This window comes from Xyrauchen texanus, chromosome 42 (assembly GCF_025860055.1).
Source record: "Xyrauchen texanus isolate HMW12.3.18 chromosome 42, RBS_HiC_50CHRs, whole genome shotgun sequence".
NCBI lineage: Eukaryota > Metazoa > Chordata > Actinopteri > Cypriniformes > Catostomidae > Xyrauchen > Xyrauchen texanus.
In genome coordinates, this window is record NC_068317.1 from 19,857,699 (window position 1) to 19,884,679 (window position 26,981).

Consider the following 26,981-nt stretch of genomic DNA (forward strand, 5'->3'; position numbering starts at 1 on the left):
GTGTGTGTGTGTGTTAGAGAGAGAGAGGGAGAGAGAGAGAGACTCAGTGTACAGACTCCGTGAAAATAAACTTGCCCTCTTGCCATAGAGACGGGCAGACACAGACAGACCTGGTTACCAAAAGAAGACAGACTGTGCCCCTGCTGCACACAGATGAAGTTGAAACAGAAAATGCATTTTTTAACATCATGCCCTAGTTATGCACAAATTAACTGTCCCCATTTCACAACCCATCACAAAGACTTTAATCTGATACATCACAAGGACACACTTTCATACCTACATGGAGAAACCCAAGCAACCTCATACCTGGCTGTGAAACATGTCAAATCCAGTCACGACAAAGGGACAACCAGTGGAACAGGAACACTGCCAGACAAAACGACTATTTAAAGGACAACACCTTGTAGTAGAAACTAAATATTGCTATATTTTGAATAAAACCATGCAAATATTTGTGAGGAATCATGTACAGTAGGCTATATTATCACATTATGTAAGTAAAGCAATGTACACAGTACATGTAAAATTTTCCAATATGGAAACACAACATCCCAAAAGAAAAAAATTATCCTATTCATAAGGTGACAGATTTGATTTATTTTGTCTTGAGAATGCAATTGTTTTCTGATATTCATTATAAGAATTCACCCAATACTGTACAGTAGAGACACAAGGAAATGTTTCATTTTCTAAATAACTAAATAGAGTTCAGCCTCTTTTGTGGATACAAATGCACACCCGATTAAGCAATAATTTTAATAATTTCTCAACCTTTCATACAAGCTCACATTAATGTAGCAAGTGCAACAAGTGGATTTGACTGATTTTAGCATTTTGTTGAAGGTCAAGTTCTGTCATTTTGTTCAGAAGTAAAAATGATTTTGACTCTGTAAGTTTAGTTGAATGTATTTATCTCATGATCTGTATATTACAGGTCGTGGTTTCAAGGAATAGTTCACCCAAAAATGAAAATTCTCTCATCCTTTACTCACCCTCATGCCATCCCAGATGTGTATGTCTTTCTTTCTTCTGCAAAACACAAACAAAGATTTTTAAAAGAATATTTCAGCTGTGTTGGTCTTTGCAATGCAAGTGAATGATGACCAGAACTTTGAAGGTCCAAAAGGCAGTATATAAGTAATCTAAAAGACTCCAGTAGTTAAATCCATATCTTTAGAAATGATATGATGTGGGTGAGAAATACATATTTAAGTCATTTGTTAACTGTAGATCTGCATTTTCACTTTCACTTCCACGTTCTGGTGTGGAAGCGACTTTCACTGTCTTTCACATTCACTACTGGATGGGGCTGGTCAAAGGTGGAGATTAATAGTAAAAAAGTACTTATATATTGATCTGTTTCTCACCCACACCTATCATATAACTTCTGAAGAAATGGATTGAACCACTGGAGTATGGATTGCTTTAAAATTTCTGGTCACCATTTACTTTCATTGTGAGGACCAACAGAGCTGAGATATTCTTCTAAACATCTTCATTTGTGTTCTGCAAAAGAAAGAAAGTCACACACATCTGGGATGAGGGCGAGTAAATGATGAGAGGATTTTCATTTTTGTGTTAACTATGCCTTTAGTATCAATGATCTTGCATTAGAGTGTAAGTAAAAAGTCAAGAAGTCCAAAACACACAGTTTATATATATATATTGATGTCATGGCTCCAGTACAAAATCAGTAATACATGAAATACTTTTTTCTTTTCTTTTTTTTTATAAGATATACAGGTATAACAGCTACAGTACATATATTGTACTAGTAACTAATTTGTTAATAACAACTCTCACTCCATTAGAACTGAAGTATAACTCACATTAACTATGTCATTTTAAAACCGTTCCAGACCAACTAACCAAATAATCAAACACATTTCCTCAATAAGACTCCATAAAAGTTGTGAACTCTAGTAAGAGATAATACAAATAATTTAAGACTAGAGATGCTAAAAACAAAATATTAAATTCCTCATACAATCATATATGGGTTAAAACACACTGAAATGACTTGGCTTAGATACAAGAGAAGTTCCAGTGATTTCAGTCTGTCTGAAAGGTGGAATGGTTACTGAATATTTTATGAAGGTGGGTGTTTGATCTTAATGTTTAATAAGAATAGTGATGCAACCTTCACTTCAGCTAGTTTTACAGCCTTTTAAAATATATCTTATTTTATTTGTGCATAAAACCTTAAAAAGAATAAAAAATGTTTAAACAACTATAACACATTAAAAGACATAATATCTAGTAGCTTTTCAGTCTGTGATATTCATCTATTAAATGAACTTGGACGTTAGAAAAACAACACAGAGCTTATTTTTATTTTAAAAAAGCTTATTTATAAGAGAACATTCAGAATATACTGAAAATTATTTGGGGCAATCGTATCCAGCTAGGCTCATAATTATATATAACTAATGGATGAAGTCTACAGAAATATGTGTAATGTAGACGTGTAGTATACATTGCATTACTAATGAACAGAACAGATAAACATTCTATTTATTGTTATTTCAGTTTTTGCCTCATGTTTTTTTGCCATGTCACAATTAAAATGTTCGCTTATACTGACACCTTCTGGCCGAAAAATAAGTAGTTGCTTTCCACATGAATTGTAGTGCACTATGCAGATGTGTTTTACTCGCTATTTACCAATGATGCACTTACTCATTCCTTTGTCAAACCTGACATCTCAAGGCCTGTAAATCATTCCAGAATTATTATTTTTGTCTTGAAACCCTCTCAAACAATTTATGGTGATTTAGGTGATGTCTGATATTTTATTTTTTTTACTTTCTGACCCCAAGACCCAACTAATTCTCCAGCTGTGATCCTTGGAGGCTCTTTGGCTTCCTCCATCCTCCTTACTGTACGTGGAGACAATATACTGTAGACACACGTCCTTTTCCAGGCCGATTCTTTAGATTTCCAATTGACTGGAACTTCTTATTTATTGCCGTGATGATGGAAATGGGCATTTTCTAACCCTAACTCATAAGTCGCACGCAAATTAGCCAAATTTAGAAAAGTCGTACGAATGCTGACGATTTCGCCATGTGAATGAGTTGGCATTTTCAATGCTTTGGCTATTTCTTATAGCCACTTCCAATTATGTGAAGCTCAACAGCCTTTTGCCGCACATCATAACTTTATTCTTTAGTCTAACCCATTGTGATAGATGACTAAGGGAATTTGGCCTATGTGTTACCTCATATTTATACCCCTGTGAAACAGGAAGTCATGGCTGAACAATTTCATGTTACTAGTCACCCAAGTTGTACTAAAAAATTTAAATATGAATGGGAATATACTTAAGATATATTGTACTTGTAAACATTTCTAGGGGTGCCAATAATTGTGGCCAACATATTTTGGAGAAAAATATTTATTTAATAATGAGATATTTCCCCTCTTTCAATTGTTTCACATCAATTCAAGGATGTAGGTGAATTTTTTAAATGAAAGATAAACAATGAAGATACATTTTTTCACAGCCTTCTTTGCTCATATTTACCAAGGGTGCCAATATTTTTTGACACTACTGTAGGTCCTCCTAAGGGTCCTATGGATATTGGACTGATGAGTGCAACAAAATGTACACAATTACTAAAAACGTATAATTATTTTTTTCTTGTATGTATTGGAAATGTAACTCACTGTTTTGCTATTGTGAATTCTGTCTAATAGGATATGAGAGAAAATATGCTTCACAAATACAAAGCTGCATTCAAAACGGGCTTTGTGATGTTTGAAATCAGTTATAGAAATGCCAATTTAGTTTTAATGTGCAGATACCCACTCCACAGAAGGTTAATCAAAACATGGCCAAGCATAAGAAACTTTGGAAGTGACACTTCACATTACAAAATTACATCAACGCCTGTACCTATAGAACTCTTACTGTCACTGTGAAAGAGTACTGCCAGCTCTGGGCCCTGTATAGATATTGTTTATATACTGTATACTGTACAGTACTGGGTAGTAGCATATTACATTTAATCTGGATTACATATCCAGATTATAGAAATGAAATACTTGTAATTAGGTTACATTTAAATGTAAAAATTATTGTAATCAGATCACAGTAATACATTTTTTTCTAACCAATTTGGAATGACCAATTCCCAATGCGCTCTAAGTCCTTGAGGTGGTGTAGTGACACCTCAATCTGGGTGGCGGAGGATGAATCTCCTCCTTGTCTGAGACCTGCAATGGGTGCATTTTATCACAAGGCTTGTTGAGTGGGTTACCATGGAGACCTAGCGCGTGTGGAGGCTTCATGCTATTTTCAGCGGAATCCATATACAACTCCCCACACTCACCACCAAGAGCAAGAACCATATTATAGTGACCACGGGGAGGTTACCCCATGTGACTCTGTCCTCCCTAGCATACAGGCCAATTTGGGTGCTTAGGAGACCTGGCTGGAGTCACTCAGCACACCCTGGATTTGAACTGGCAACTCCAAGGGTGGTAGTCAGCATCAATACTCCCTGAGCTACCCAGGCCCCCACAGTAATGTTTTTATGGACTGCATTACACATTAATCGGGCAATGTAAATTGTTCCTAATTTAGTGACACCCTAATTCTTTTTTGTATTTTAAATTGTTCATTCTTAATCAGCCTACAGGTAAAATATATTAGATTCTGCCTTCTCATGATGATTATTAATGCAAGTACTACAGATGTACAGTATAGATGTATACTATGTCTACATTGTATCAGTGCCCTTCGCTAATAGTTGATTCCGGAAATCTGGACAAAAAAAAAATAATAATAAAAAAATTAAACTTGGAAGACAATAGTTAAAAATATATTTATTTTCTGCCAATTTGGCCAAAAAAAATGTAGGTAAAAAATAACATACACACACACACACACACACACACACACACACAAAATAAAAACTCATATTGAGCTACACTACACATAACCGCCATATAAGCTACGTCATTTCTCAGGCACTTGTAGATGCTAAATAGATGCACAAAATACATAATTTCAAATTTTCGAGTTTTTACTTGCTCGCAGTATGAGTATAGTATTCGTATGTCTTGCAATAAACAAAGAAATAGGTATCACTTGATAGTAAACTTAAATAGATATTAAATAATCGTACAAATATAATTTATGGAAGTTCAACCCATCCACCTTACTTAAATAGATATTAAATAATCGTACAAATATAATTTATGGAAGTTCAACCCATCCACCTTAACACCAGTTTGATTTTATCTTCGCTATATTTCTTTAACAGTTCAATCAATATTGTTTCAATAAAAATGGACAGAGACGAATCATCCATTACCAAATAAAATGGATAACCCGGCTGCGAAAATGACGAAAGTGTCGTAGTAAAACCTCGCTGCACTTACTCAGTTCTGGGGATTTCATCATTCAGTTCCGCGTTGTGGTGTACCTCCTCTCGGTCCATGCTGTCTCTGCGGAGAGCAACATCAGCACTCCTCCTCAGGACCGGTACACAAATCGTCACCGTCCGCTCGGTTCCGAGGGCCCGATCCAGTCCCATACGTCTGTGTGGTTCTCCTACGATTAGACCGCTCTCTCTCTCCGCCTGTTTGAGGAAGAAGAGTAAGAGAAGCTTGTGGCTGGAGATATCTGAAGGACAGAAAATGGATGGCAATATTGAAGAGATTCTGGCTCCTTTGAGGCTGGCAGTAAAAGAGCAGGTACTACGACTATACAAAACAACTACGTTATGAAGAATGTACCTCGTTGTTTTGAGACTGTCACGCATTGCATTAAACACACGTTAACCATTTAAATGAGTTGATGTCCTTCATTAATTAATCCAATATATCTCTTGATATTAAGCAACATTGTTTAAAAAAAATAAAAGCAATGCGTTATATCAAAGATGGATGTTTCAGGAAGACTATGGTATCCATTGGTTTTATTCTGGGTGTATAATGCTAGATGATTTAGCTGAGCAACAGTCTGTCAGTGCCACGTTTGAGATGAGCCATTCTGTCAAATTGAGACCAATGAAGAATGAGGTTCAAGGAAATCACACACTGTATTTGGGTTAAAACAAAACTCAAATTATCTCTGGGAAGATATTGATGAATTATTTGCAGAGCAGGCCTATTCTTAACAATAACTCTATATCATGATTATACATAGTTATCTTTTAAATATTAAAAATTATATATATATATATATATATATATATATATATATATATATATATATATATATATATAATTCAGATAATTAAAATGCATTACATTCCTATAGCAGAAGAGTTAATCATTGATAAGACAATACAAAAAGCGGCTTTAGAATACAATGTATTGCTACTAACTACCATATTATTGAACATGAGTCAATCATTGGCATTCAGTTCACAGTAATCCATTTCACAAGTGAATTTGTCAATCAGTTCGAGATTTATTATGAGGGCTTGTTTAAGGGCCCGTCAATTTATACCTGCGTCAGACGTCTTGGGTGTGTTGCTTCATAAATATAAAATGTTTAGGTCACTGTTAGCGAACAATATTAGCAAACTATAGTTTTTGCTAGTTGTTTAGGACATCTACTTTGTGCATGGCATGAGTAATTTTTCCAACAATTGTTTACAGACAGATTGTTTCACATTTAATGGACTATATCACCATTCCAGTGGGTCAGAAGTTTAAATTCACTAAGGGTGTTCGTGTTTGGTTTGATTAAAACGAACTCTGGTCTGGTGTAGGGCTGGGCGATATGGCCAAAATTGTTATCACGATAATCTTTTTCATATTGTTCGATATCAATATTTATCACGATATACATTTACACATTGCACTTTCTTTTTTTTTATTTCAAAGTTGACGGAAGATAAGAAGAATATATAAATTCTAAACAGTCAAAAAAGTCTCTACAAAACTGCACAGGGGGTCCAGAGTTGGCCAAAGCAGTGGGGTCTGCGGGATCTTTTACCAATTTAACCGTCTTTTACTGTTTATTTATTGAAAATGAATGTTAAAAGATCATCTGTTTGTTCTGAAGCATTGTGACAGCAGTCCAGTATATGTTGGAATATTTTTACTTTAAAACAAATAATTTTTTAGATTTCTTTAGATTCAGATACCCAAGTATGGGGCATAGAAGCCTTTGTGACTCTGGAATTATGCTGAATGTGGGTTCAGGGGTGTCCCGAGAGAAAATTTTGAAAACGCACACACACACACACACACACACACACACACACACACTACACTGGTCAAAATGTTATAAACACTCAATGTTTATTATAATTTTATTTTCACATTTTAGAATAATAGTTAAGTCATCAAAACTATGGAATAACATAAATGGAACTATGGAATTATGTTGCGACTAAACAAAATCCAAAATAATTTTATTTATAATTTATTTTTTAGCATCTTCAAAGTAGTCACCCTTTGCCTAGAATTTGCAGACATTTACTCTTGACATTTTCTCAACCAACTTCTTGATGTTTCACCCTGGGATGCTTTTTAAACAGTATTGAAGGAGTCCCCATCTATGTTCGGCACTTATTGGATGCTTTTCTTTATTATTTGGTCCTTGTCATCAATTTAAAAACTTTTTTTATTTTTTTATAATGAAATAAATGAATATGGTATTATATTTTTGTCTACAAAACTAATTTCAAACATTTAAGTATACATTTTTAAGATCATGAGAAACATTTCAGTCAAGTGTTTCAAAACTTGTGTGTGTAAGTTAATATACACCATAGTCATATACATTTAAATTCAGATTTTCACAATTTCTAACATTTAATCGTAGAAAACTTTTAACTCTTTCTTAGGTCAGTTAGGATCACTACTTTATTTTAAGAATGAGAAATGTCAGAATAATAGTAGAGAGAATTATTTACTTCAGATTTTATTTCTTTCATCACATTCCAAGTGGGTCAGAAATGTACATACACTTAGTTAGTATTTGATAGCATTGCCTTTAAATTGTTTAACTTTGGTCAAACCTTTTGGGTAGTCTTCCACAAGCTTCTCACACTGTATGTATGAATGAATGAATGACACTTGGTAGTACCATCATAATAGTTTTTGGTTTGCATTTTAGTGATTATTCAAATTATTTTCCATTATAGGGTGATCTTGTGCGTCAGTTGAAGGCAGAGAATGCTCCTGATGTAGATGTCACAAAGGCAGTAGCAGAGCTCAAAGCTCGGAAGAGAATTTTTGAGGCCAAGGTAAGGAACCGTTATCAGTTACCTGTTATCTGTCACTGTCAATTCCATGAGGATTTTCAATGAGTCCATCTTCTTTGACAGCTTAAATGGGTGATTTGTATTTCATTTTGTTTTCTATGTCCTGTTCTACTCCTCCCTTTTTGCAGGAGCTTTCCTTACAGCCCAAAGATGACATTGTGGACCGAACCAAGATGGAAGACACTCTAAAAAGACGGTTCTTTTATGATCAGGCATTTGCCATATATGGGGGTAAGTCTTTTCAGTGTATCCATCCATCTGTCCGTGTTTTGACAGTGGGTTGAGGGCAGGGCAGGGGGTTGGCACAAATGACGTTTTGTGCATCATTGAACACGGAATGAAAATTTAAACAATTTGTACAATATCATCAAAATACCATAATCCAAAACTAAAAAATAGTTTGCATTGTCTCTAAAATTTCTGTCTGTTATTGCACTAATAGCCTGTCTTAAACGTCGGTAACATAATATTACAAATATTTAAGAATGTCAAAATCTGTTAATATAGCTAGATAAACTGAAAAATTCAACAAGACTAAATAACAGTAAACAGCTGGACAATAATTAGATGGTTCACTCCTATCTCTGCTGAAAACTTTTCAATATTTTCAACAGGGATGAAAACATCATTGTCTGGTTTTAGAGAGGACCTTACTGGGGTTATGCTGTTTCCAGCCACACTGAATACACATTCCTTCAACAAAATTAGGTGTTTTTTTTGTTTTTTTTTAATCACAAAAACAAAGACGAGATGGAAAATAATATTCCTCTTGAGGATAATTTAACAATTAAGAGGAGATTACCATCTGAGCTGCGGGAGCGAAACAATGTAAAATGGAAGTGCTGTTTTAAAATGCATCCTAAATTACATGAATCAGCTTTATCAACAACATAAATATAATATTACCACTTACATCTTCATAGACAATGAAGCAAAAGCAGAGCTGAAGCGAAAAGTTGTGTGCTGGATGTGTAACTTGCATTGTAAATAGGCTGATGCTGTAACAATGTGCTATGTAGTGTAAAATCCTAAAGACTCTAAAGAACAGAAAAGCAATTTTGCTTTAACTATACTGTAATCCGATAATTTCATTAATTTCAGAGATTCCCAAAGTCTTATAAGATAATAAATGTATGTGCAAATTGCCGGTTTCCGTCCATCCATTCATCCATTCATCCATCCAAACTAATTGTGTTTCTTTTTTTGTCTTGAGAAAGGCGTGAGTGGTCTGTATGACTTCGGGCCTGTTGGTTGTGCTCTAAAGAACAATATCCTGCAGGTGTGGAGGCAACACTTTATCCAAGAGGAGCAGATTCTAGAGATCGACTGCACAATGCTCACACCTGAACCTGTTCTCAAGTGAGCTCATCTGTCCATTCACACTTTATGAGTTCATCAGACTGTCTGTTGCTCTGGCATTGTCTCTGGAATAGCTGTGATTTACTGCTTTTGTGTTCTGCATTTAAGGACATCAGGGCATGTGGATAAGTTTGCTGACTACATGGTAAAGGATGTCAAGAATGGAGAGTGTTTTCGTGCTGACCATCTTCTTAAAGGTACATTCTTGTTTTTTAATACAACAACATCTGCTTCTGTAGTATGTGTTGATTGCTTTGAGACATCCGGGCATAGGCCAGCTCTGTTTTCAAGTGAAATGACTTGTCCCTGTCCTTAGTTGGTGTTCTGGGGTAAAGGAAAACTGTGGGATCAGTTAAAAGGGTATATCAGGGGAACCGCCAGACTCCATCCGTAGACCGCCAATCAGACTGAAAAGACAGAGTTCTTTACCAAAATGCTTTAACAATTTGCATCGTGAAGTAAGCATGTAAATCTTTCACTAGGCTCTCTTTGAATTTGAGACCAAGATACCAGTGTAGGTGCTTATAAGATAGTTCTCACAAAACTGGAAATCTAGAATTTTACTTTCACTTCCACATTCTAGTATATAGGTGTTTTCCACATTCAGCCACCTACTGGTTGGGGCTGGTCAAAGGTGGAGATTTATAGGGATGGCAAGAGGGTGAGCAAATTATAAGAATTTTCTTTTTGGGTGAACTATCCCTTTAACATTTTACTTGAATGGTAGAAATGTATAGCTGGCAAGTGGCTAAAATGTTGGGTTGTTATTAGAGGTGTAATTATTGTTAGGACACTGGCTAGTCAGGCTTAATATACAGGTTTATTCACACCATAAAACATGTTTTACAAGTTTAATGTAAAATACTGGATTACATTTTTTTAAATTATTATTAGAAACCTAATTCTTATTTATTGTACATTGTAATGTTTTAAATTGGACATTTTAATACAGGCTTTACTGATAATATTTACCATTAATTTGTGTTTTCTCAGCTCATCTACAGAAATTAATGAGTGACAAGAAATGTCCTGCAGAAAAGAAAGCTGAAATGGAGAGTGTCATCACACAGGTATGTGTCACTTTGAAGATCTGTCTCTCTAAAAATGGCATGTTGATTTCAATACTAGCCTTTAAGGTGAAACTTTTATTTTGGAAAATGAGCATTTGTCTTCGAGAAGTAGTTATTTGATTGATGCACTGATCAGTTGTATTCTGCTCTTTTTAGATGGATAACTACACTCAGCAGGAGCTGGCAGATTTGTTTGTGCAATACAATGTTAAGTCGCCCACTACAGGAAATGATCTTACACCTCCCATCTCATTTAACCTGATGTTCCAAACCTCCATTGGACCTGGGGGGAACATGACAGGGTACGCTTGGTACCCACCGCCTGATCACATCCTACTCTTGATTTTGGTCCTAGAGTAAGAAATCTGCTGCATTAGGTAATGTTCATATGGTTTACATTATTTCCTCAGCTATTTGAGGCCTGAAACTGCTCAGGGAATCTTCCTCAACTTCAAACGTCTTTTGGAGTTCAACCAGGGGAAGCTGCCGTTTGCTGCAGCCCAGATCGGAAACTCCTTCAGAAATGAGATCTCGCCTCGCTCTGGGTTAATTCGTGTCAGGTGTGGGTTATGATATTCTTTGAAAATAAACCTGACAAATTGTTTGGGCACAGAAGTGTTTCTATTAGGATTTCACATGAAGTAATGATGTGGATATTTCTCTCCTTTTAGAGAGTTTACGATGGCTGAGATCGAGCACTTTGTCGATCCGAATGAAAAGGTTCATTTCAAGTTCTCCAGTGTTGCCGATCTAGAAATCCTCCTTTATTCTTCCAAAGCACAAACCAGTGGGCAATCTGCCCAAATAATGAGGCTGGGTGATGCAGTGGAGCAGGTCAGGAAAGATTTATTGATTTATTCTCGATTTATTCTGTATTGATTATTATTAACAGTTATCGGTTGTACTAACAAACCTCTTTTCTTTGAAGGGAGTCATCAACAACTCCGTCTTGGGCTACTTTATTGGAAGGATCTACGTTTATCTGGTCAAAGTGGGCGTGGCAAAGGACAAACTTCGTTTCCGTCAGCACATGGACAACGAAATGGCCCACTATGCCTGTGACTGCTGGGATGCTGAGACCAAAACTTCTTATGTACGTTTGGTGTTGTCTTGAATACATTCCCAACCATTCTGACTTGACCTGGTGTTAATACTGTATGTGTATAAAGGCCATCAATTTAAAATTTAAGAAGAAATGCACATTTGAATGCTAAAATTAGCATTTGAATTTTGGATGTGTGTCAGATGGTGTGTCAGATGGTGTGTCAGATGGTGTGTCACTGATGGTGACTTACATCCTTGGGCTAAAGCGGATGCGGTGCAAAAAATAAAACCGAACGCTTGGAGAGGCATTTAAAGGTTGAATTTCCTTTTAAATTTAACAATGCGGCTAAAAATGCATTGTTCCTGCACAAGACACAGAAAACAAATGCCAAAAACATCCGACTAGACTCTAGAGCATGATTACACAAGAAAAAGGTGGTTGTGTTTGGGGTGAATGGCCCCTTAGGTGGAGGTATTTGGAGGTTTTCTTGAATATGCTTTGCTGTCATATCAGCATCATGCTGCATATGCATTAGGTACATACAGACAACTGTATTTAATGAAAAACACTGTGGTACCACTGGTGTTATGAAGCTTGAGTCTGTTGTAATACTATGGTACAGGCTACTGTAATACTAAATTAACATAGAACTGCATATTTAAGAGTTTATTATCTCTGTTTATTTTTTTACTTCATATTTGAGAATATGACCAGGCTAAATCTTTTGACCCATTTGTTATCACCCGCTTATGTTCTTTCCAATAAACATTAGCTACAACACAGTGCTGATTGGTGTATATACTGTAGATTTGTTTCACCTACTTGTGGAGGTAGGAGGCAATGTTGGTTTAAAAATCAGATGTCTTGTACATTTTTCCCCCTTCCTGAAATTATATCTTTGAATTTTGGTAATATTTCAGTGAACATTTTGAATTTCTCAGCCTTGTTGACAGCCCTAATGTGTGTTTGTACGTGCTGTTTTTCAGGGGTGGATCGAGATTGTGGGGTGTGCTGATCGCTCATGTTATGACCTTTTGTGCCATGCACGGGCCACCAAAGTCCCTCTGGTTGCTGAGAAGCCCTTAAAGGAACCCATATCCTTTGCTTTCTAATTACAATCATCTGAGTATTTTAATGGGATTAGTCCCGCCTCAGCATAACATTTTGTTTTGCTACAGACACTTCATGTAGAGATTTAAAGCCAGTATCAATATTGTAACCTTTAACTGCTTCACACAAAGTTGTAAATGTTGTCCAGTTCGAGCCAAACAAAGGAGCCATTGGCAAAGCATACAAGAAGGATGCCAAACTCGCCATGGAATATCTTGCCATCTGTGATGAATGCTTTATCACAGAGCAGGAGAAGCTCCTCAGTGAGAATGGGTAAATATCAGCTACTAGTCACAATGAAGATATACACTTTTTCTACATTAATGGTGGGGGTAAAATTGTGGAATGCTACAGAATGGCTTTTAACATGGTTAAATGTGTTAAATGAATATGAGTTCTGTATTCTGATTGGTACCTGAAAGCATTATCAGTGTTTCCTTTATCTCTGCAGTGAGTTCACCATTGAGACTGAGGGCAAGACTTTCAAACTCACCAAGGACATGGTTAGCGTTAAGAGGTTCCAGAAGACCCTGCATGGTAAGCTATGTTGTTTTCATGTTAACATAAAGAAGACTTGTAAAGTAAGTTTGTTAACAGACTTAAATTGATGTGTTCTTCTCCCACAGTTGAGGAGGTTGTACCAAATGTGATCGAACCTTCATTTGGCATCGGGAGAATTATGTACTCTATCTTTGAGCACACATTTCGTATTAGAGAGGGTGACGAACAAAGAACCGTAAATATATTATTCTGAATTAATCTGTTATAATTTACAATTGTAATTTGATTGGCTTTTAATTAACTGCTCTACTTTCTCTGTTTAGTATTTCAGCTTCCCTGCCACTGTTGCTCCATACAAATGCTCCGTCCTTCCATTGAGCCAAAATCAGGAATTTGTGCCTTTTGTTAGAGAATTATGTGAGTAATAACAAGGGATGTACCGATATGAAAAAAATAAAAATAAAAAAAACATGTTTATATTGTGGTAACTATGATTTTACTACAAATGTCATGGTTAAACTATGGTTACTGCTGTAAAACAAGGTTTTTGTTATTTAAGGGCAAACCTTTTGAAGTGTTTACCAAATTCTTTGTATATGGCAGTAATATTTTTTTTCTGAACAAAGCAAATACAGAACCGTACCGAAACAGTGACCCTAAAACTGTGATACAAACTGAACCGTGAGAAATTCAAACCATTACACCCCTATTTCCCTCATCATGTAGCATATAGCTAAGTGCCACTTTCACAACTGTCACTTCTGTTTATGGTGTTTTTTCCACATTAATGTGAGAACGAGAGATGTTCTTGGGAGTGCCAACCCTACAGTACATATTGTGGCTAAAATTATTTCTGGATTGTGTATTTGAAGTGTTACGAATGAATTATAAATAAACCATTGTTTTTTATATCAGCATTTTCATGCTTATAACCAATATGCCAACGGTTTTAATTTGGTCAAAAATTGGCTGATAAAAATCGGCAGCCGATATATCGGTGCATCTTTAGTAATACCATTTGTTCTCAACTGTTACATAAAAATGATCAATGTTATTCAAATATGTTGTAATTGTGAAATTAATCTGCCTTCATGCATTGCTTTGGTCTACAGCTGAAGCCCTGACCAGGAATGGCGTCTCCCACAAAGTGGATGATTCTTCAGGATCTATCGGAAGACGTTATGCCAGAACGGATGAGATCGGAGTGGCATTCGGTATCACCATTGATTTTGACACTGTCAATAAGACACCCCACACAGCTACTCTAAGGGACCGTGACTCCATGAGGCAGATCAGGGCTGAGGTAATCTTAAAATCCACGATCCCGAATCCGGGATTTAAAATTACGTCAGTAATAATGTACTTCCAATTTTAAATGTATGCGGAGGAGTTATAAGCTCATATCTGGTACCATTTGAAAGCTTAGAATGTCTACTTTCTTGAGATATGCATCACGTTGGCATTTGTTTTACACTAAGTAACTTATTTACAATAAATTACATAGTTCCACCCATCAAAAGTCGTGTCATAATTATGTGCGTTTTTGAATACGCATATTTCTCATTTCGCTCAAATATGACGCACATGTACAAACCATGTATCAAATGAAAGCTCTCATTGCCAGTAAGAAGTTCCAATAAGTCTTTTTATTGAGGTATAATCACATATCTAATACACTTGAATGAATCATGAAGTATACAATCAACATTTGTAAACATACAAGTGAAATTATTGAATATTTGCCGTGCTACTCGCACTAGACAGCACAGTTAGCCACAAATGCTACATAATCCTTTACCTTAGGTTATTCTCTGCAAAATGAGCCGTTTTTCAGTGTTTTCTGTGGTTGTGTGCCCAAGTAATCCCTCGAGTGCAGAAACACCACAAAGTAATGTTATATGATATTCAACAATGCAGGAAAATATGTAAACATCCGATCCGGATAAAGCATATATTGCCGTAAAGCTTAGACCCTCCGCTTTCCGGCAATGTCTCTCAAGATCAAATAGACCAATCAGGGGCTGTGATATTGTATCCAGACTGTGAAGTGATCACTAGGTAGGTTAGGTGCGCAAAACACACAGACGCCTCTCTCCAGACACCAGAGCGCATATTTACCACTTTCAACAGTGTTTTATGTAATGACAAAGGGTTTTCTGTAAAATTACACTGGGATTTTGCATTTATAGCACTGTATATGGGTATGGGGAGACTTTAGATTTGGGTAGGCGGAAAGTACACCAAAAAAGGTAATATTCCTCCCTTCAAATAAATTGAAATAGATATTAAATAAAACATGATACAGACAAAATTCCTTTTTCAGGTATTTGCTGACATCTAGTGGAAACAGCCAAAACTGTCTGCTTGCTGCTAGGGTTTACAGGGCTTGAGTTATACACTTTCAAAAATGAATTTATATAAAAAAATCAAAAAGCCTCTTTTTTTAGGAGGGTTATTACTGTTCAGACAACATATATTTAATTTTTTGTAATTTTTAGCAGTGTTTTATGCAACTTTAAAGGGTTTCCTGTAAAATGACACCAAAACTGTGTATTTAGGCCAAAGTATGTGGGAATGGGAAGCTTTTTAATTTGGGTAGGCCAAATCCAGGCGGAAATCCCCAAAAATGGCAAGGATATTAAGAGGTTAATATCAGACTAGTAATTCAGTTGTTTTGTTGTTCAATTCATTTTAATGCTATTTCCATTTCATTTGTCATTTTTAATTCCAGGTTCGTGAGTTGCCTGAAATAGTCCGTGACCTGGCCAATTGCACCATCACATGGGAAGAGGTGGAAAGCAAGTACCCAATCTTTGAGGGCCAAGAAACCAGCAAAAAGGAAACCGTGGAGGAGTAAACTGACTATACCTATAACTCATCGTCCTCTTTGACTGGAGGCAGTCGTGGACATTTTTACATTTGCATTCATAGGATCAAATGTATGGCTATTGTAATGTTTAACCAATCAATGTGCACCCCAATGGCAATTGTTGTTGCACACAACTGCAACTCCCACTTTAATTGAGTACGCTTAACTCAAGGATTCTCCATAATGATTCTCTCTAAACACATGTTTAAAGGGATAACTGTCATTCGTTTTTTGTATTAGTAAAGGGATAACACCATTCCTGTTCATGGGCTGATACAATGAAGAGACATGGTAAAATAAATCAAGCCAGCACTTTCTGGACCTATAAGAGTGTGTTCAGTGAATTTTTGTTCAGGTACACAAGGCTAATAGTAATCTGCTATAGCTTAATTTGCTTGATAAACTAAAACCAGAACTTTAGCAAAAGATGTATTAAATATACTTGCCACATGGTGGTGTAAAATCTCCAAGGTTAGACTTAAGCTGTTTAATATTCTGCTTTATACAAAGTATGATTATTCCAATTTAAAGCAAAAACCATTATGTTATATGATCATTTATTTTGAATGTCAAGGTTAGTATTGCTTGTAATATAACAAATAGCTTGGCAACAATATAAAATGCCAATTTTTTGTGATGTGACCTAGAAGAATCCATTGGCTAATATAAAGCGTGCTATTAATATATGTATTTTATTTCTTTCACTTTTATTACTTGAACTTTTTTTTTGCAATTGTACTTTGCAGTAGTTGGAACTTGCAAGTTGCCTGCCAAATGAGGTATTCTTAGTGTTGCATGCAAAGACAATGAGTTAATTTGCTTTTATTGAAAATATGGACCTGAAACGTTCTGTTTGGAAGAGGAGGCTGTCATTAAGGTCTAAAATAGAAATGTTTTGCCTTAGTCCAAATGCTCTACAGTCTTAGATCATACAAAAACAGGTGTGGAACTATGTGAATGTATGCAAGAACCACCTTTAAGTGCTGTTGACCGTCTAAAATAAGTTTGTTAAGGAACTACAATGCACTTTATTATGATGCAAAAGTGCTTTAACTTGACCACTCTGGTTACGATATTGTGCTTTTAGGTGGTCGTTGAATAGAGAGGCTCATGTGAGTGAAATAATTCCAAACACAAATGGTTGCCTTTAGGCACTTAAGCAGATTTGTAGATAAGATCTTTAAGTTAAATAGCTTACTGTGGCTTATTATTTAAAGGACTATTATGGGTTCAATACAAATTGAACTCAATCAACAGCATTTGTGGAATAAGGTTGATTACCACAAAAATACATTTTGACTCGTCCCTCCTTTTCTTTTTCTTTTTTTTTTTTTACTAATGTGGGTTACTGTAATGCACTTAAAATGGACATGAGTGGGGCCAATCTGTAAACATTAAAATACTCACTGTTTCAAAAGTATAGCCTCAAGATGTAAACGATGTGTGCTAACATGATTTTAGTGTGATAAAATCACTTACAAACCTTGTAAAGTCATATCTAATAATACAACTTAATTGCCATGACAACGTAACGCTGTACAACCTAAATCCATTTAATTATTATTTTAAAAACTTTACAGTTAAAAAATACAAGCGTTTTAATGGAAGAATTAATTTATATTCTTTTATAAAATTTACATTTACATTTATGCATTTGGCTGATGCTTTTATCCAAAGCAACTTACAGTGCACTTATTACAGGGACAATCCCCCCGGAGCAACCTGGAGTTAAGTGCCTTGCTAAGGACACAATGGTGGTGGCTGTGGGGATCGAACCAGCGACATTCTGATTAACAGTTATGTGCTTTACCACCACCACTCTGGTAAAAAGTCATGTAATCCTTTTCTATTTAACATATATGTAAAGTGTGCATATATTTGCATGTTTACATCAGTTTTTTTCTAACCCAACTTTTAATTGTTATTTGGGACATTGTGGCAAGGAGCCTGTTTCTATTGATACAACATGGCACAATGGGGTCTACCCCCCTATGGGCTGCTTCAAATGAATATAAATACATCTCCCATTCACCTTTAACTGTCTGCAACTGCCCAACAGGCAGTTTGTGCACCTAACTGATGTCCCCAGCTTTGCAGAAACACAGAGGATGTATTAGAATATTCTTTGGCTAATCCTTTCTTGACATTATTGTAATAATTGTTTTAGTTCAAGGGGTTTTACAGTAATTCAAACGGCCTTTGGATTACAGTAGCATTGCTGCGCTCAAGGTTAGTAAAACAGGTGTTTCGAAGAACTCTTTGGCAACTACGTGCAGCGCATGACCATCTAACATTTAACCAACTCTAATATCAAAGAAAAAAGTTGATCTAACAGCACGTAAATATACTGTTTCTTTACCTGCATGGGTCCTCAGGTCAAATCTTACAATAACAAACATCAAACAAATCAGACCAGGTTGGAAATGTGCTATTGCATTCAAATGACCTGTCTTTAAGATTGTCACGATTCCCTTGTTGTCTGCCCTGGGTTTCACTTGTCATTGTTAAATGTACTTCACTTCCCAGAATCCACCTGCCATCACCACTGCCATTTTGTTCATTGTTCTCACCTGTGTCTAATTCAGTCATCACTCCCTGGTTATTTAAGCCCTGCTATTTGTTCACTCCTTGTCGTTCGTTGAATGTTGATGTTTGCTCCCATGCCCGTGTTTCCAGTGTTCTTGTGTTTTGCTTTCATTTTACCCATCGTGGTTGTTTTGTTTGCTCCTGTTGTGTCTGTTTATCAATAAACCCGCATTTGGATCCTCAACCTTTGCTGCCTCATTCGTAACAGAACGAACGACCAACTATGGATCTAGCAGGGTTCCTCATGGAGCTGACACAGTCGGACTTGACTGTCCGGGAGTTCTCCTACTTTTTCACCAACGTGGCCAGTTGCACCAGCTGGGACGACCACACTCTGAAGGTGGCGTACCGGTTCGGTGTTTCCAAACACCGGTGGTGGGAACTCCCGGAGACTGCACCTAGCGGGAGTACGTGGGACTCATCTTGGAGGAGTTTGCTGCCGGGGAACCACCTCTCCAGATCCCAGCTCCCGCCTCTGGGCTTTCCTCTCCAGCCACGGTGAGTGAGCCAACCCCCACACCTGCCGTGGTCAACGAACCAGCGCTGCTAACTTCATCAGCCCGGAGGAGGAGGAGAAGAAAGGCCTCTGCTCTCCAGCCTCCGCTAACCACGGCCAACCAGCCAATGCCTGCAGCCTCCGATGGTCAGTGAGCCAGCGCCTGCAGCCTCCGATGTCAGTGAGCCAGCGCCTGCAGCCTCGACCGTCCCTGAGCCAGCGCTCCCCTCCGAGCTGTCCAGAGCTCCGCCTCCCGAGCCTTCCAGGGCTTTGCTTCTGGAGCGTCCTACGGTGCCACCTCCGTCGGCTCCGCTTCCAGAGCCTTCCTGGTCTCCGCCTCTAGAGCCTCCGATGGCGCCTACTTCCACGCCTCCGCCTGCAACGGCTCCACCTCCCACGGTTCGGCCTCCTGACCCTGTCCTTGCCCGGTGGCCAGCTCCCAGGCCTCCTGACCCTGTTCTTGCCCGGTGGCCAGCTCCCAGACCACCTGACCCTGTTCCCGTCCTGTGGCCTCCTCCCAGGTTCCCCAAACCTGTCCTTGCCCTGTGGCCAGCTCCCAGGCCTCCTGAACCTATCCTTGCCCGGTGGCCAACTCCCAGACCACCTGAACCTGTCCTTGCCCTTTGTGCCCCCTTGGACTGCCTGTCTGCCCTTTGTGCCCCCTTGGACTGCCTGTCTGCCCTTTGTGCCCCCTTGGACTGTCTGTTTTCCCCTTGTACTCCCTTGGTCTGTCTGTTTGCCCCTTGTGCTCCTCTGGTCTGTCTGTTTGCTCCCTCGACTACTATGGATATATATATATATATATATATTTTTTTTTTTTCGTCTGAGGAGCATCTGGAAGCCGCTCCTTTGAGGGGGGGCTATGTCACGATTCCCTTGTTGTCTGCCCTGGGTTTCACTTGTCATTGTTAAATGTACTACACTTCCCAGAATCCACCTGCCATCACCACTGCCATTTTGTTCATTGTTTTCACCTGTGTCTAATTCAGTCATCACTCCCTGGTTATTTAAGCCCTGCTTTTTGTTCACTCCTTGTCGTTCGTTGACTGTTGATGTTCGCTCCCATGCCCGTGTTCCCAGTGTTCCAGCGTTTTTGTGTTTTGCTTTCATTTTACCCATCGTGGTTGTTTTGTTTGCTCCTGTTGTCAGGGCCGGCGCAACCTACAGGCGAACTAGGCTGTTGCCTAGGGCCTCGGCCTTGGAGGCAGGGCCTCCAAAACATACACATGCTTATCCACCAATCAAGAGCAGCAAAATACTATGCTGTTTGTCCATTGGCTATAATAATTGTCATTCACCTGTAGTTAAACCAATTAATATCACCGTTTACATGCGAGTCACTCCCAACCTCTGAATTTATGAATGAAGAGATTGTAGATGAATAAAATCCAACTTTTCTGCAAATTTATCTGATGGCGCCGAAGCGAACTCATCCTTCAGGGGCTGTTAAGCGTAAGGCTAAGCAGGCACGCAAAGAAAGTGCAGCTCGTGATTCAGGTATCATCTATTTTTGAGTGATTGTAATGTATTGTAAAAATTAAATTGATTCTAACGATCAGCGTCATTTTAAGAGATCATTTGACGGTTATTTCCAGTTCAAAAGAGCGCGAGGGCCGTTGATGGACTGAATTCGCTTCTGACACTTTGAATCCGAGCGTATGTAGCTACAATCGATTTCCAGCCCTAGTCAGGAGCTGACTCGCAAAATACTACAGAAAAAGTCAAGTTTGTCAGTCAAAGAGCAAACGCACTATACTAAAGCATTGTATAAGTTTTAAAACAGTCTGTATATCTTCTAAAACGCAAATGTTTAGCCTACATTAACTGCTCTAGTCTATCATAATAGACTATAGACCATAATGGACTTCATTTTTTTCGTTTTCCAATCATAAATACTGTTGCAATATTTATTGAAAATAAGTATGCAATCTTAAGCATATGAATAAGCACACAATTACAGTTGACGAAATTAACTTGTCTTTTCACTTCCACTAGCAGCTGATTTGTGTATCATAAGGTATTTCTCTACAATACATACCTAATATTATTATATTTAGTCTATCAAAAACAAAACTGTTCATTATCCCAAATAGTGGGTTAGTGTGTTACCATAAATAAATTACTGAACAAATTACTGCAAAAAACTTCCTGACTGCTAAAAAAAAAAAGATGACACTTCAGATGATTTTTTTTTTTTGTTTACCTTAATTAATGTTACATTAATATGCACATTTAAGTAAAAATATAAAAATACTGATAACAGGTTTTGTATAAATAAAATGGTTAGGAATCATATTTGTTTTCAAGTCTTTTTTATTAACAAAGTTCGGGAGGCGCACATTCAGATAATCAACGAGATAAGAGGTGTATATATACTGCAGACCTCTGTTCATTGACAGTTAATCAGCATCCCTCCACCGCCCCCATCTCCTCACTTTGATTTTTAATAATCTCTTATTGGATGTAAACAACACAATCCAAAATACAATGCAATCCAATGCAATACTGTGTAAATCTGGCCAAAATTCAGAGCCTGGAGCCCTCCCCTGGACAGCATGCCAAATACGCATAATCTTTACTCTATTTAATTTGATGTAAGTGTGAACTCGTGAATTCTGAAAGGTGGAGGGGAGGAGGGCGTGGCGGGGGGCCTCCAACATACATTTTGCCTAGGGCCTCCAAATGTCTAGAACCGGCCCTGCCTGTTGTGTCTGTTCATCAATAAACCCGCATTTGGATCCTCAACCTTTGTCTGCCTCCGTCCTCATTCGTAACAAAGATAGAGCAGAGAAGCTGGCAATGACTCACATTGTGATTAAAATAGATAAAAGGTTAAGCTGTGATGCTTCAGTCACTACAATGAGAGCCGAAATATAGCCTTGCTAAAACTAGCAAGAGCCTGCATAGTGTAGATGTTTCCTGTTCACAGACTTCAAATCAGTGGAAACTTCTCCGTGCTCCTTCCCTGTCCAGAAAGATCAAATTGTTTGAGGTTTTCATCATTTTAATTTAGTCACCCTCATGTTGTTACAAACCCCATGACTTTTTCTTCTTCTGTGGAACACAAAAGGAGATGTTTGGCTGAATGAGACTAACATTGAAAGTGAATGGTGACTGAGACTGTCAGTCCTTTACATTTCTCATTGTGTGTTCCAAGTCAGAAAGTAAGTCATACAGATTTGGAGCAACATGAGGGTGAGTCCTGAATTATGAAAAAAGGTGAACTATCCCTTTAACACTTTTTATATGTTTCTATAACTCTAAATGTAACGACTAATGCAATTTACATTTATGTATTTGGCAGACACTTATACAATGCAATTTTACAGTGCATTCAAGGTATACATTTGTTCTACAGTATATCATAGTACAGTACATTTTAGATTTACTTTGGAATCAACCCAAAGTCTCTTTCATTCTACAGTAGTTTCTCTATTACCAAAGTTATTTTAGAAAGACCTTAATCACAGATCGATAGTTTAATTGGGATGTTTTCTTTACTAAATAGACAGCAGATTTGTTTTAACATGTGCATTCAATATGACTTTTGTTGTCCTAACGCACTCTATTTAGGTTGTCCTGTGCACCATGGGGGTCAAAGCAGCCCTTCCTAGGTATGAGCTCTATTTCTACAATGTAGTGCTTTGTATGGCAATGCTCTAGGCTGTCAGATGGATCTTTGAAGTGTCTAGCTGTAAGTATAAATTGTTCTCATATAACCTTAAGGTGATGTCACTGCAGCCTTCTATTGTACGTTGTGGTTATCAACCTGCCAATTATTTTACTTTTGAAGTTGGCTCTAGTCTGGCTTTTACCGTTTTACTATAATATGCACCTAAGCTCTTTATGACCTTTCACACAATGCACATACAACCAAGAGAACACAAAAAATAGTACTGTGTAATGTGTAAGGAATGGCCAGAAGGAGAAGTGCTGGTACCAGCTTGCCTTAGAAAGATATGCAAAGTTAAGTATGTAGGAGAGATCATGTGTCAGTATTAATACACCAAAGAATGAGAGACAGAAACGGAGAGAAAGAGACAGAGAGAGCTGGTATTACTGTAGGTCTCTTTTTTTTTTTTTTTTATTACATCCTGTTATCCATCATGCCAAAAACTGTACCAAATATAATAACTACAGGATCATTAACCCATCAGAGGCAGTTTTGTTTACATTTACATACTCACCGGCCACTTATTAGGCACAACTGTACACCTATTAATTCATGTTTTAATCTAATCAGCCAATCGTGTGGCAGCAGTGTAATGCATAAAATCATGTAGATATGGGTCCAGTGCTTCATTTAATGATCACATCAACCAACAGAATGGGGGAAAAATGTGATCTCTGTGATTTCATTAACTGCTGATCTCCTGGGTTATTCCCGCACAACAGTCTCTAGAGTTTACTCCGAATGGTGCCTGTTTTGGTGAGCCTGTGCCCACTGCAGCCTCAGCTTTCTGATCTTGGCTGACAGAAGTGGAACCCAACGTGGTCTTCTGCTGTTGTAGCCCATTCGCCTCAAGGTTCGATATGCTGTGCATTCTGAGATGCTATTCTGCTCACTATAATTGTACAGAGGGGTGATCTGAGTTACCGTCAGAAATTAACTTTTACATTAAGGGCTAATATTTGTTTTCAAGATTGATTTTCGAGTGATTCATTTTTTTTTTTTTACTTTTATGGTAGCATCATTCATTTATTTCATATAATAATATACAAATTAATAATTTATTACATCTTACCCTAAGAATTACAGTAAATTAACATCAATTCATATTGAATGCCTTAATATGTCTAGGACTATAATAACATATTAAGAATTATTACAGAAGTTATAAAAAAAATAATTATGAGTGCATTTATTTTTTCACCCAGAATTTCAATTTCAGGGGCATTTCGGACCCAGATACACTATTCAGAATTACCCCCCTAAATTTTAGACACTGGTACACTATTCCAGTTCATGACTGTGATTTTGACCATGCTTGCATTAATTGTATTTTATCATGTTTACTAGCAAAAAGTGATTGGTATTATGACTCTTTATCCAGCAAATACCAACAGAAAAACCTTCAAGACCAGTGTTCAGCCAGGATGGTCCTACTCTGGCAGAAGAATGGTGAGATGTATTAATTATTAATTAATTCTGATATTAAAAACGTCCCTTCTAAATGCATTATTATATGACTATAACGAAAAGAATAGAGGAAGTCAATCAACTTTGCTAATTTAACCCTACTGCACTGCAGGATACAGCTGATGTTGAATGGATGATGTGGTTTTCCACGTTCAGAGAGCATATTATCTTTGCACTCTCAGGTCACGTGATCTTTGCCAAGATCTGCTCCATGCTGGCTCCTCAGGTGCCTTTCAAGATTCCACAAAAATATAGACATTAAATTGTATTTTAATGTGATGTATATAGAAGTCAATCATACAGTATGTGGTCCACCTAACTCGACAAGATTTTTTTTTTACAGCATCCTGGAGCTCCTCAAGGACAACTTCTACCTCCCCTTTTACTTTGGGCCCATCATGACCTTTGATAAGTTCCACATTCAGGTGTGTACCTAAATTAACTGAATGCATGAATGCTGTTAATTGTTTGATGTTTGGCCTTTGAAAACATGCAGTCTTGAACAGTGTCAATTATAGTGATGGAATTTGACCCCACCAGGCCAATAACCCCAGCCTAACCAGGAAAGAGGGGGAGATAAGGAATATTTCCATTCAGGCACTGCTAAACCTGGGGGTTATTGCCATAGTGGCAATCCTTTTTCACTTCATGTATATTCTGACTATACCTAGTGACATGAAGCTCCTTAAACACATCTCTGATTGGGCACTCGGTAAGCATGTGAACAGTTTGCGCTTCACTATAAATAGAAGTTCATTCCAAATGATCTGCATCTCAATACCATTTTTTCTTCTTTTGTTGTCCAGTTGGATTGGCCTACATAAATCTGGTGTATGATTGGGTGAAAGCAGCAGTGATGTTTGGGGTGATAAACACAGTATCAAGACTGGATCATCTGGACCTTCCTCAACCACCAAAATGCATCACAATGATTTATGTGTTGTCCGAAATGTGAGCGGGCCAATGATTGGGCCTTTGTTGTTGCTGTTTCATTTCTTGTCTTCTATTTAAAAACCTGAAAATAAAAAAATTATGTTTTGATCAACCTAAAAATTATGAACTCCTATTCTTTTACAGACACTTCAATCGTGGAATTAATGACTGGCTATGCAAGTAATATTGTCATGTCTACTTCTTTGAAACATTTATTGTTAAAACACTTTCAAAAATCACTGTTCAAACCCAGTATGCTATCATTTGTGCAGGTATGTGTATAATTACCTGGGTGGAAAGCATGACAATGTTTTGGATAAGCTGATAGCCTCCCTATGCACATTTGGCTTCACGGCCCTCTGGCTGGGACCAAGCTGGGTGGTTTTCTTTTGGGCTTTCTTAAACTGCTTTGGCCTTAATTTTTAATTGTGGACTGCCAAGTTCTTCACCATGGAGCCCTTTATTTCTATTGAGGTAATTAAGAGAAAAAAACATGGCTAGTAGCATAATATAGTTTATAACTTAAATGTTGCTATTCTTGTTGTAATTACATTGTAATAATACATTTATAAATGTGTAATATATCAATATGTAATGTTTCACTCTAATGTAAAGTGCTACTGACCTTGTTACAGGTGAATCTTTCATGTGTGTGATTGCTAGTAAAAGGGCAGTAGTGCTCTCTAGTGGTTAAATGTTAAATTACCAGAACTTTTGAGGCCAAAATCTTATCCAAAACTGTTTGCTTTGACCCACAGATGGCAATATCTGATTCTATGGCACGCAGGATAAGGGCTGTGTTTAATACCTTCAATTTCTGGACCATAGTCCTCTACAATGTCTTGGCCTTCAACAGTCTGGAATTTGCAAAGCTTGTTGCCAAGAGATTGTTACTCAGAGGTAAACAGAGTAGAGTAGAGTAGAGATTTGACACAAGTTACATTTCTCTGAAACGGGTTTACTTGCGTATTTGTGGTCTTGGAATAATGTGGACAATCATAGTCAGAATATACAGAAATAAAGATGTTTAAAAAAAGTTGTAATAACAGCGCTGTAAGGAAGGATACTGTGTTTTAAATGGCTTTAAAAAAAGTTTGTACAGGTTTTGTCAACTTTAACTACACTACTTTTATTGGCTACTTTTTAAATTACTGACAGTTGTACATGGATATAAAAGAATTGGATATTTGTGCTTTGTAGTTTATATCCTAAAGGATATAATTACTACACATTTTATGATTCCTTTTCATTAAAATGTGTTCATAAAATAATTCCGTGCCTGTATTCAAACACTGAGGATGCAATGATGTTATGAAGTGAATACAAACTGAAAATCACAAGGTGAATTTGTGATGTACATTTAAAAAAAAAGACTTACTAAGTGTACAGTATGTTTCTCCATTGGTTTGCCCTTGCAAATGTTATTAATTTGTTAATGAATTTAAATGTTATTAATTAAATGAAAATTAATTTTCCTACAAATTATTGTGGTAAAAAATACGTAACATGTTAAAATTTCAAATTTCTGTAAACAGGGAAAGAATAAAGGAACAGTCATAGACTAGCATCAGTTTAATCAGAACTGATACAGTCTCTGGCACGGTCCGACTCCCTGATATGGTTGCTAAGATTAAACTC

General features: G+C 37.2%; 1 protein-coding gene and 1 pseudogene across 1 annotated transcript; both read left to right on the forward strand.

Annotated features, from left to right (window-relative positions):
- Window positions 1–5,409: 5,409 nt before the first annotated feature.
- Window positions 5,410–16,512, forward strand: LOC127634968 (glycine--tRNA ligase-like). The gene is made up of 17 exons (XM_052114749.1): window positions 5,410–5,706; window positions 8,115–8,216; window positions 8,363–8,465; window positions 9,452–9,593; window positions 9,702–9,790; window positions 10,587–10,663; window positions 10,820–10,965; window positions 11,074–11,223; window positions 11,335–11,497; window positions 11,592–11,756; window positions 12,695–12,801; window positions 12,945–13,091; window positions 13,270–13,355; window positions 13,445–13,554; window positions 13,643–13,736; window positions 14,432–14,622; window positions 16,051–16,512. Exons 1-17 carry the CDS (start codon window positions 5,449–5,451, stop codon window positions 16,174–16,176), a joined length of 2,256 nt encoding a protein of 751 aa, XP_051970709.1. The 5' UTR covers window positions 5,410–5,448; the 3' UTR covers window positions 16,177–16,512.
- Window positions 16,513–20,628: 4,116 nt separating this feature from the next.
- LOC127635010 (protein-cysteine N-palmitoyltransferase HHAT-like protein) lies at window positions 20,629–26,646 on the forward strand (annotated as a pseudogene).
- Window positions 26,647–26,981: the final 335 nt, after the last annotated feature.

What these genes read in the sequence shown, in the direction of transcription:
- LOC127634968 (XM_052114749.1), top strand. Translation starts at nt 5,449, where the DNA reads ATGCTGTCTCTGCGGAGAGCAACATCAGCACTCCTCCTCAGGACCGGT. An exon ending in GGCATTTGCCATATATGGGG is followed by an intron (nt 8,466 to 9,451) that starts GTAAGTCTTTTC and finishes GTCTTGAGAAAG; the next exon opens with GCGTGAGTGGTCTGTATGAC. An exon ending in AGGGTGACGAACAAAGAACC is followed by an intron (nt 13,555 to 13,642) that starts GTAAATATATTA and finishes TTCTCTGTTTAG; the next exon opens with TATTTCAGCTTCCCTGCCAC.